The following is an 11,806-nucleotide window of genomic DNA, read 5'->3' as shown; positions in this document are numbered from 1 at the left end:
CAGAGTTTAAGGACAGCGTAAATGAGTTTCGCAGTTTTCCGGCTGCAAAGCCAAGTAATCATTATCGTCTAAGGCGCCTAGCCAGCCTCGTGTGTCGAGTTCTAACTCGTTAATCTACGTATTTAACCTTCATCTAATTTCAATGTGTAACTTCTAACGTGTAATATAACCACGTCATAACTGTGTAATACGTGACTGCAACTTGTATGTTTATCTAACCGGACGTACGTACTTTTCGGGACTAATGTTTTCCAACAGGTTAGATTGCAACTAACTGTAGAACATTTATTCGTATGTGCTTTTTTACATTTAATGCCAATCTTTGCATAAGCTGTTGCAGCATAGCAACTCCGCGACTATCCGCCGCATCTTTTACACTGATAACGGCCACAGCATAAGTTTGCATATACCATTTTACAACCTATCCTGGTCGCGCGCATCGTCTACGCATAGAGACTCGCGTGCCGCGACGGTCAGACAACAGACGCGGCCAATACTTGGACCATTATGTGTAACGGTTCTTAATAAAGTGCAGTGTCGTGTCAACCAGTTTACCATTTATTTATAAGGCGTCCTGGGTGGCCTGAACAGCCCGGGTAGATTTCGAACCGCGACGCGCTCCTGCCTGCAGCAACGAGGCCGAACCCCCGTTAAAAACCCTGAGATCACTTTTAAAATTAACAACTACTTAAAAATCTTAGACAGGCAACGGGAGTGGCGTCAAGCCACTGGAGTAGTCAACAAGTGACAGACAGTCTCCAGCTTGACTTTTTATTTTCAAATATTATTAATTCCAATTTTATTATGAATTCCGCTAACTAATTCAGACAGATGTCATTACGATACGAGGGTTCTAGAAATAATAATGACTAATTATGATTATAAAATTGGAATAACGGCACATTAGAAAGTTTGGCGCATCATGTCGCTATCTCCCCTCCCAAGCCAGCACAAAATAGCAGTAGAGTTTTACTCACGGGCTGGGGCGGACGTGTGATCCTGCGGAGAGACTTTAACACTTGTACTTCAGATTCGTGATTCTGGTAACTATTATAATTCGCTAAAACCTTTTCCTTTTCTTCTCTCCCCGCGTGCCCACGTGTCTTTTTCCGGTGCAGGGCTTATCCCAGCCACTTTAATTTTTGCTCGTCGCGGAACAAAGTTTCGCGACGCAGTCACCTTACGGTTCGGGCAGACTCCCGCGAACAGAAATTAATGTAATTTGTCGAGCATACGACTGCCGACTGCAATCCTAAAGACTTTGCCATTTAATATTATCTTCGTTGCCCGCGACTCACACAGGTGATCCCGGGCACGAATCTCTATACAGATTATCACGGGAGTGGCCGTTAATTTACCCAAGTTCTTCGTCGACTCACAGATCAATGTAGGGACCTTGTTTGCAATTGCCGCAACGTAACATCCATGTAACACGTAATTACGTGTTAGTGTGTAAGTGTTAGTGCAGTGTATGTAGTGCCAATGTTTTTTTGTCCAGTGTAATTGTGTAACTTGTGCCTCCATCCACACCAGGTGAGATACGAGATTAAAATCCAGCACCTAAATACCATTTCTTTATTTCGCAAACGCCTCCTGAGCAATTAGAAACAGTCCTCTATACTGTCTAGGGCCAGTGCTTGTTAGAAGTAGGGGCTGCCTCCCACCATCAACAGCCTTCGATCCTAGTGGAACATGCAGGGGTAAAAACCCACGACCACCTCGGTTAATTCTCAAATTAAACTGGCGCCCGCTGTAGATTTCCTTAAGAGCCACTGAGAAGCACTAGGACCGCCCCGGGTCTCGATCCCGAGACCGCAGGTGACGGCAAGAGTTAGTAGTCAATGACACTCAAGGCTTGCCAGAAGCCTTTAAAAAATAACTATTAACTGACGTCGAAGCCTGGAAAAATGCATAAGGCTCAAGTTCGCTGTCTGAGTGCTTTGAACGTGAAATTTACGTAATATGTCGAAATATCCCTGTTGAGATTTTAAATGATTATGTGAAGAGCCGCACGTAAGAACGTAGGTATGGCTAAGTGGGGTCGGGCGCAGAGCTAATTGAAAAGATTTGGTAAACTTACGACTATGGCGATGAACTGGACGTGGCGCGAAAACTGTAGGCTCTGCCTTCGCAGAGAGACCGATCTCTGTGAGCACCAGGTGGCAACTGGCGCTAGAGCACCGCGCGACCTTGCGCCAAGTCGCGTGTAGCGCGGGAAAACAGCTCTGACCAGTTTTGGACTTAAATGTTAAATTTGATATTACATGATTATTTACAATTGCACATAATTCTCATATTACTTCAGTATGTTTTAATTGTCATTATTTTGGTTTTAAAAAGAAGAATTACTTATTTAATTAAACACTAGCGCATTACCATACCCGGCCAAGTGCTGTAGTCGACTTGCTGTCTGCCGTGGCGCACTTTAACTCACATGGCGGACATCACGCTCGGGCGTGTTCGTTGCACTTACGAGTAAGTGTTGTTGGGACGTAACGGCCTGTGCGACCCAGAGGAAGCACCGGCGGCTGGCTTCAAGGTCATTGTGCTCCAAATTGAATTGATAAAGGAAATCTGCTGTAGCCATCACTATACCATGACAGTCGTATAATTATGGACAATATTTTCTCATTTACGGCCGTAAAACTGATGAATATTTACGAGTGTAATTGCCAGACAATGAATGAAGCATTGTCTATTGTGAGTAGAAATCAATATGAGATCATCATTGGTGCATTTACAGGTTGGCCACAGCATTGTCACATCAGTGGTGTGTGTAGATCGGCTTTCCTTCTTATTTCTAGATATCGGTGCGCATTTGCCATGTGTTTTTCGAGAGAGCGGCCTTAACCTCTCGCTTTCATAGTTTTTTTGCTCACACTGTAGGGAGCATAGGCGGTGGGCCTTCACTAATCAAAATTCCCGCGCGTCTAGTTTAATCAAAACAAAGTCCCGAAGTTGGCCGAAGGTGAAGTCTTCGGGCGTGTTCGGGTAGGTTATCAACTCTTTGTGGAACTTAGGCTTCCCGTAGGGCACACAGGTATGCACCACTCTTACTGCACCGGCCGAAACCGATATTATATTTCAAGTAAATCAACTGTATTGATGTATGTTGGTCTCAACATTTCGGGCCAATAACAAGTGCTATCGAAAATATACAGAATACTGTTTTATCTAGGAGAATATGGAGTACTGTGAAGTTGCAATTGTAGTTGTAAGTACATGTGGGCGCTGCGTACGTGACTACAACCTAGCGTTTATTATTTACCTCGATCGTGATCCTGTCTCAGTGAGTGTCAACGGATGAGAATTACCAATTCCTTTATTCGTACGTTCATTTGATTCAACTCTTTTACAAGGCCCTTACTGCAAATGAGACGGCGATTAAAACACTACGTTATCTATCTTCAGTTCGTGATATTCTTTGCTCATTTGGTGGTCGTGCTCTGTGACTTGTGTTGTATATGTAATGAAATTGGGAAACGCGGAAATTTGGTAATTTTTAAAAATAATACGTGTGCTATTGTGATACTTTTAGTGGAATACAGTCAAATGTTTTAAATATAGTGTATTTAAGGTTATCTGGCGTTCCTTCGTTAAGTTGCAACACTTAATTAAAAAAACAAAAAAAACGTGTTTATCAATTTGCAATAATTTCGGACAGCTAATTAAGTCATTTGCTGGGCTGGAGTGATAAAAATATGTCCGATGAAGCTCCTTGTGGTAAATGTGGGAAAAGTGTTACCTACGACGATCAGGGCGTTGGTTGTGAAGGAGTATGTGGTCAATGGTTCCACATTACATGTATCGGCATGGACATAGACTTTTACATGCAACTTGTTCGTAACGAAAATGCCCTGTGGAAGTGTGATGACTGTATGCTGAGAAACTTTGGGAAGGTAACTGTGATTGTTGAATTAAATAGAATTTTTGGGCACTAGTATAGAACGTGATTAGATATGTTTCTCTTGCAATTGGACTTTCATTCGATGGCAAGAAGTCCTCCCCTCTCACGCAATTCCACCCCCATCCCAGAGATTTTCCACTACTAGATTTTATGTATTAGTTTGGAAGTGATTTTTTTGGTAAATATGTAGTGTACGGATTAGCGCCAAAAAAAATCGTACAAATATAATATAACTTTCATTATATGCTCTTTTACGTCCTCTTTTCATAACCGCCTGCGGAGATAAGAAATTCTAAATACTTTAGGAGATATCAAATTTGGTAAATATTTACTTGGGCGGTATTTCCGAAAAAAAATGTTAAAAATCCGAAAATACCTTTATATAATGCTCTTCAACTTCCTCTTTTCATTAAAAGCGGCGGAGATTAGAAATTCCAAATACTTTAGGAGATATCGAATTTTTAAATTTCTTCATATGTAGTTGAGCGGTATTTGCGAAAAAAAAATGTTAAAAATCCGAAAATACCTTTATTATATGCTCTTCAACTTCCTCTTTTCATTAAAAGCGGCGGAGATTAGAAATTCCAAATACTTTAGGAGATATCGAATTTTTAAATTTCAGCACAAAACCAGCGCATTCCTGTGGCGTGCGTGGACCATTGTTTCTTGTTTACGTACGAGTGTTTTTTTTTTATTGGATAATGATGTCACGTGATTGTTCGTGATAGGCCAGAATTCAAATTAACTAATACGTGATTATTTAGTTCAATTATTGTTTAAAACGGTGTTTAATTACCGCCTCCAACTTAGGTGAGTTTTTAACGTTTCTAATTTTAAAGTCTTATTTGTTATTTTGATATTGTTGCGCAAGTAATAAGTAACAAAAAAATTTACCTCAGTTGTTACTGTACATCCTTTGTTACGGGTTTGTTAGGTAAGGTCAGTTACATTATAAATAATTTAAAACTAAGGAATAATTAAAATTAATTCACATTATTTTTAATATCACCTTAGTTTGAAAGTATTTATAATGTAACTGACCTGACCTAATCGACCATTTTAGTTTACTGTTCACCCTTTGTCCGGGTTTGTTTGGTCAGGTCAGTTACATTATAAATATTTTAAAACTAAACAGCCATTAAAATTAATTCACAAAATTATTTTTAATGTCGGCTTAGTTTGAAAGTATTAATAATGTAACTGACCTGACCTAATCAACCATTTTATTAATTACGCATTCACGATTCACGTCTCACGAACACACGGCAAAATAACAAAAATGGCGCCGCTCGAATGGTTCCACAGGTCTTGTATTGCAAAATTAAAAAATTCGATATCTCCTAAAGTATTTGGAATTTCTTATCTCCGCCGATTTTAATGAAAAGAGGAAGTTGAAGAGCATATCATAAAGGTATTTTCGGATTTTTAACATTTTTTTTTTGCAAATACCGCTCAACTCTAATGATGAAATTTAAAAATTCGATATCTCCTAACGTATTTGGAATTTCTTACCTCCGCCACTTTTAATGAAAAGAGGAAGTTGAAGAGCATAAAATAAAGGTATTTTCGGATTTTTAACATTTTTTTTCGGAAATACCGCCCAAGTAAATATTTACCTCAAATTTTTTAATTTTCATATTTGGGCAATATTTGTTAAAAAAAAAATTAAAATTCCAAAAATACCTTTATTCTGTGCTCTTTAACTTCCTCTTTTCATTAAACCCGGCGGAGATCAGAAATTCCAAATACTTTAGGAGATATGGAATTTTTTAATTTTCATGCTGTGCACTGATGCGGCGTTCAGCGGGAAGCCTACGATTCACTCATCCTTCTGGACATACCCGAATACTCACGTTGGCAAGCCTTCTTTTCTTAAAATTAGCAAGAAGTAATTAAAAATACTTTAAAACATTGTGGATGGTTGGTTATATTAGGTAAGTATAGCTACATTAAAAAAACTGTAAAATCATTTTATGGTTGCTTAGCAAATAACTTTTTAATATGTAGCTATCCAGCGCTAGGAAACCGTTTACATGATTTCACAGTATTTTTAATGTAGCTATCCTAACCAAATCAACCCTCCACAATGTTTTAAAGTATTTATAATGTAGCTAACATAACCCAATTGACCATTAGTTTTCATGAGTTGCATATTTATTTACAATAAACAAAAAAAAACCCGAGGATACACGATTGGGCGTTTGCCTCTCGTCTGTTGAAAGAAGACTTGCCAACGTGAGTATTCGGGTATGTCCAGAAGGATGAGTGAATCGTAGGCTTCCCGCGTTCACCATTGTTGCTTGTTTACAAGTATGATTTTTTTTTTTTCTCGCGACGTAGTTGAACGACTACATCACGTAAAAAGAAAATTACGTGAGTTCCTACTGTTCATCCTTTTTCCCGGTTTGTTAGGTCAGGTCAGGTCAGGTCAGCTACATTATAAATACTTTAAAACTAAACAACCATTAAAATTAATTTTTATTATTTTTAATGTCCGTTTAGTTTCAAAGTATTTATACTGTAGCTGACCTGACCTAATCTACCTTTGTCCCGTTTTGTTAGGTCAGGTCAGTTACATTATAAATACTTAAAACTATACAAGTAAAATTAATTGATATTATTTTTAATTTCCGTTTATTTTGAAGTATTTATAATGTAACTAACCTTACCTGTTATTTAGGCATTCACGCGCACACGGCAAAATATAAAATGGCGTCTGTTGAATGATTACACAGGGCTTATATTGCAAAATAAGAACTGCAATATCTCCAAAAGTAATTGGAATTTTTTATCTCCGCAGGCGGTTATGAAAAGAGGACGTAAAAGAGCATATAATGAAAGTTATTTCATATTTGTACGATTTTTTTTGGCGCTAATCCGTACACTACATATTTACCATTTTTTTTAAAAAATTGTGACAGTTATTTTTCGAAAGTCTTACTGTGGTAATGACTGCAATAGGTAGTATTTCTTTGAAATCTACATATTACGTAGGCCTATATTATGTATTAAATACATATTATTATGCAGCTGACTTAAACCTAACCACCTTTTTACCTAAGTTATTTTCCCTAATTCCCAAAAGTTGCTACTTTGCCCGGCAGTTATCTTGGCGTTTCTCAGCGCGGGGTGCGGGGACAGCGGGACCGGTGAAAGAAGAGGGGGTAAGCAGGCGACATGTAGCCGAGAGCCATGTAGTGGCTGTTAGGAAAATATGGCCCTTCAGTGTATACCCGAAAATGGAAGGCGAAGGTGGTAGCTCGCAGAGGCGCGGTAAAGTGAAACATAGCGGAGAGCGGGAAATAATAAAAACCGCGATGAAGTGTTGTGATGAAGAAGCGAAAAATAAATGTCTGCTCGAGCCTTTACAGAGACCGACGGCAAGAGCAGCGAAGTACATGGGTGTGAGTGAACGGTCCATAGTCAGGATTCATAAAGTCAGCAAAGAACGACCACAATACCTACAGACGACGCCAGGAAAAAACAGATATTTTAAGTAGGTATTTAATAAACAATGGAAATATATCTTTACTATGTTACTGTTACGTAGTGTATAGTGGAGTAAAATATTTGGGCAGTTAGGGTGTGTGTGAGTTAGGCGGCTATTAACAAGTAAGGTCTTGATAGCCTATTGTGGAAAAATGATGAGTATGAAGCGTTGATGAAATGACAGAACGGGGAAAACGGGAGCACCTAAAGAAAGCCTGCCAACCAGCGACATCGCCCGGCACGATTCCCAGATGCGAAACTGACGACTAGTAGACAACTGCGGCCCGACAGGAATGTGAGGCATATTTCAGATTTCGTAAATAAGCGTAATGCACTCTGGGTGATTTTGGGTACATATCCCAGAATTTATTAAATTATGTAATTATTATAATAATATATTTATTCTATGGTATAAGTTGCTATTACTCCAAAAAAGCGCAGAAGTGGCTTAAATGGAAAGTTTAACATTGTAAGTTATATGTTCTGCATTGTTTGTACACTATGAATGCTGACAGTCGAATAGTAATTAATTTGAACTTAATTTTTTTTTGTCACCTAATACAATCAATTATCATGGAAAGAGAACTTCACACTTACATTAAACAAATCATATAATATATATGAGGTTTTGAAGGTTATAATATGTATTCTAAAGTGGAAGTACAATGAAAATTGTAATTACATTTATAATAAATAATCAATTAAAAGCCACACATACACAAGCATTTTTTAAATGCCATTAATTTGGTAGTCAGGTGTTTCCTAAACGACTGACATGAAGTTAAAGCAGCAAATATAACATAGCAAGCTCCATGTTTACTTAAATGTAAATCCAGCGCTAAATGGCACGTTTTAGGTATGGAAACCGGAGAACCATAAGGGCTAGACTGGCTCCTGCGTCATCAACTGTGAGATAGCTTTCGCGCGGAGAGCTACAACTGCGTAATGTTTTAGTCTTTTGCTTTTTATTGTGAGACTTTTTTTAAAAATAAATTTGAGAACACAAAGAATTGAGAAGCATAGTTTTAAATTTATTTTACATTTTAAGTGACCTAGTTTTCCAAAATAAATTGTGTCTGGTTTTCGCTAGTTACTGAGTTAACAACATTTCAATTAATTTTGGTTAGAATAATAATTAGCAGACACCATAAGTATATTTGATGGGACAAAGTAAAACGTTGCAGGTTTAGATAATAGTTTGTTACTTTTCCTGACAGATGAGTACAAATATTTGAGCACAACCACTGCAATTTACACAACGTTACACTTATGTAGTACAAGTACAATTCATAGGATTTCTCACATTTGGTTTGGTAACCCAGTGCTCTTAGCCAAAAGGCCTTACCGCCCTGGGGCCCCCACGGGCGTGGATACAGACTTACGTAGTGTAGGAAGTCACGTGCTGAATGTTTTCTGTTCTGCCAGTACAAACCTGGCCGCTGACCTTGACAATAGGGTATCGCTTTCTCTTCACCCTTCCCTTTTCCAGACAGGATTAGGGAGCTCTGACGCCAAGTTATCTGCTGGGCACAGTACATACTCTGAAATATTTCCAAAAATAATGACAGGCTGATTTTTTTAACTTCAGTTTAAAATTAATTTTCATTTAATTTATTACTAGATTTCAACGTGTTAAAAAACACAATTTACCTCATATTCAATCACTTTCACAAGTATCAAGTTTTTCACAATCTAGTCTGAGCTAACAATTTTAAACTTTGTTAAATATAACTGACCTAATATAACCAATCTATCATTTTCATACAGTCATCTATGTAAGTGATAATCTAACCTTGAAAAAATAACACTAAGGCAATTACTTAATTACAAACATTAATAAATGTAAAAATATAATTAAAAACTCTCTTGCCAGTGCCGGATAGAACTTCACTTTATGCTGAAAATAATGAAACTGTTTGTGTTCGTCAGAGAACCTCCGATGAAACGTGAATTTTTGTGAGGAAACTAACACACAGCATAGCTAACAAACAGTACTCTGGTACATTCTGTCTTACATCATAGGTACCAAACTTTCTATTCTTTGGGTGTTCGCCCCTGTCTTAGGATTAACAAAATTCATGATTTACCCAAAGGTGCTGATAATAATGCCATGAAAGACAACTATAAGTTCTCCAACAAATGCTCATGATTGTTGTTCCAGCCAAAATGAATCTCGATCATTTACAGGAGAGTTCTGCTAGTATGATCTTCGATAGGAACGAGAAAAGTATGATTTGTATTTTTCTCAATTCCACTGAAAATCCACTGCTCCATGACAATAAGCCCCATACTATTTTTATGTCTACTTATCTTTCTACAAACTACCCTTACCATTTTACCTACCGACTCATTTGCAACCATTCAACCATCACCTCTTGACAAAAAAACGACCTATCTGTGACGCTCTTAGTGGCAGCCTACTCTATGGGCATTGACGGCGTCCGACCGAAGGCCACTCTAAAGCCCGACCTGCAACCGCCAGTATCCGACCCCGGAACATGCCCCTAGCCATGGCCCACCCGAGTCAGGCGAGCGCCGCGGAACTAAGGTATAATCAACGCCCATGACTTAATCGGCAAGAAAACCTGAGTCCCGTACGTGGTAAATTCAATACACATTAAAGAATACGCCACTTTTAATTAACAACCCCGTGCGAGGGAAGTGCGACGTAGGAGTGCCCGGGTCACTCACGTGTGGTTTTTTAATAATACAGTTGTGAGTGCTCCCATTGCGGCCTTCAGCCTGATTTCAGTAACGTAGTATGTAACTTAATTAAAACCGCCCCAAATTATCATTTATCATTCGCCACTGAAGCAGTCATCAAGCGATGAACAGTCTCCAGTGTGACTCTGATTATTCAAACTTATTTCATATAAACTTGTTACATCTAATTTCTAAAACGTATATATATATAAATAAAGTTAATTATTAATCTTTATTGTATGAATTTAGAGCCACTTACATCTTGTTATTAATAGAATATTTTACGAATAACGGAACTTAAGAAACTCTGGCGCGACAGAATGCACACCACTCCCCTCGCGCCAGGCCAGACGCCAGTACCGAGCGACTCGCGGACCGGGACGGATGCACGTCCCTCATCCTCTTTGTCTTCACTGAACTTCCTTCTGTTAACTATAGTCAAACTTCAAAACCTTTTTTAATTACTCCCCGTGTGCGCCCGGTCCTTTTACGGCGTAGGGCCTATCCCAGCCGCGTAAATATAACACTCCCCGCACAACGCATTACGCGGGGCAGTGCAGTATACGGCACGGGCCGACTCCCGCAGCAATGTACTTTCAGTTAACTGCTGAGTGCACAGGCACTGGCCACATCTAATCGAAGACTTTAATTAATTTCATAGCGAGCCGCGGTCCACACAGGTGGGCCCGTGCGTCGCCGTTTGCAAATTACGGGATTGCCCGACTCCAATCAGACTCTCCTCCTCAACCTCGACTGGCGCGATGACTTAACTTTAGTGACGACGCGTCAGAGCGTCCAGTGTACTCGTAGTGTACTTTGTGTAGGGAACTGTAAATGCAAGTGTAGTTACCAACGTTAATTAAACATCCACTCCGCACACTCTGTGCGCGACGTGTATGCAAACCAGACTCGTGTGTGTTATTTGTGGAACCTCCCCAACCCAGTTAGGGATCAGCGTGCTATGCTGTGTAGGGGCAGTAGTACAGCAGTAATTAGGGACCCCTAACACCACGACAACCGCCGCCGTTCCTAGTGGGCCACACAGGGGCTATCGTACCCACCGACCCATCTCGTGGTTAACCACCGAGTTAGCCTGGCGCCCTCCCGGACACGTTTCACGCAACAAAACAGCCTTTCCGCTAGGAACCACGCCGAGTCTCGAACACGAGAACCCGAGCGACGGCAGCATATAAAAGAGAAGTTATCCTTAGACATTTTTACATTTACATAATTTTTAGAGAGAGCATGCCAAACATATGTATATTTGTCATATTTGTGTTCCACAATAATTTCATATGTAGTTTTTCTTATCCCAAATGTGACTACTTTGTTGACTTTGCCAGATTATTAGAATTTCACATCATCATTGTATACCATATTGTTGAGAAACTGTTCAACTTGAGTCATATATTCCAGGATGTTGATTGTAAAGTTTACTCGTAGGGGTTTATCATTTTCAAACAGTTTCTGCACTATTTGCATTTTGTAAGCATACACTTCCAATATTTTATAGGCAACATGATGCATTGATGTGCAGGACCACAAATTTCAGCTCGGAATTTCTGTGATCTGGAAATGGGGCCCATGTTTAATTTGTCTTACCCTAGTAAACTCTTGTGGGTGTTTTTCAAGTGCAAAAATTGGTTTGGTTTATGATGTAGGCCTACACTTTCTTAATATTATTATAATTTCTTGACATCCTTTGTT

The 11,806-nt window shown here is 39.1% G+C and overlaps 1 protein-coding gene across 6 annotated transcripts in view; it reads left to right on the top strand.

The window, feature by feature from the left end:
* Positions 1-3,039: 3,039 nt before the first annotated feature.
* LOC134534756 (zinc finger protein 501-like) overlaps positions 3,040-11,806 on the top strand; it is a 37,561-nt gene continuing 28,794 nt past the window's right edge. Inside the window, exon 1 of one of the 6 annotated variants that reach the window (XM_063373327.1) lies at positions 3,040-3,214. In XM_063373327.1, the coding sequence (XP_063229397.1) occupies positions 3,185-3,214 (30 nt within the window). In that variant the 5' untranslated portion in view covers positions 3,040-3,184. Of the gene's footprint in view, positions 3,215-3,234; positions 3,900-6,364; positions 7,404-11,806 lie in introns of those variants that run through there. The other 5 variants (XM_063373317.1, XM_063373307.1, XM_063373300.1 and 2 more) reach the window with 5 other exon arrangements.

The sequence above is a fragment of the Bacillus rossius genome, chromosome 1, assembly GCF_032445375.1.
Source record: "Bacillus rossius redtenbacheri isolate Brsri chromosome 1, Brsri_v3, whole genome shotgun sequence".
Lineage (NCBI taxonomy): Eukaryota > Metazoa > Arthropoda > Insecta > Phasmatodea > Bacillidae > Bacillus > Bacillus rossius.
Note: the sequence above shows the minus strand (reverse complement) of the source record. Positions and strands in the feature narration are given on the sequence as shown.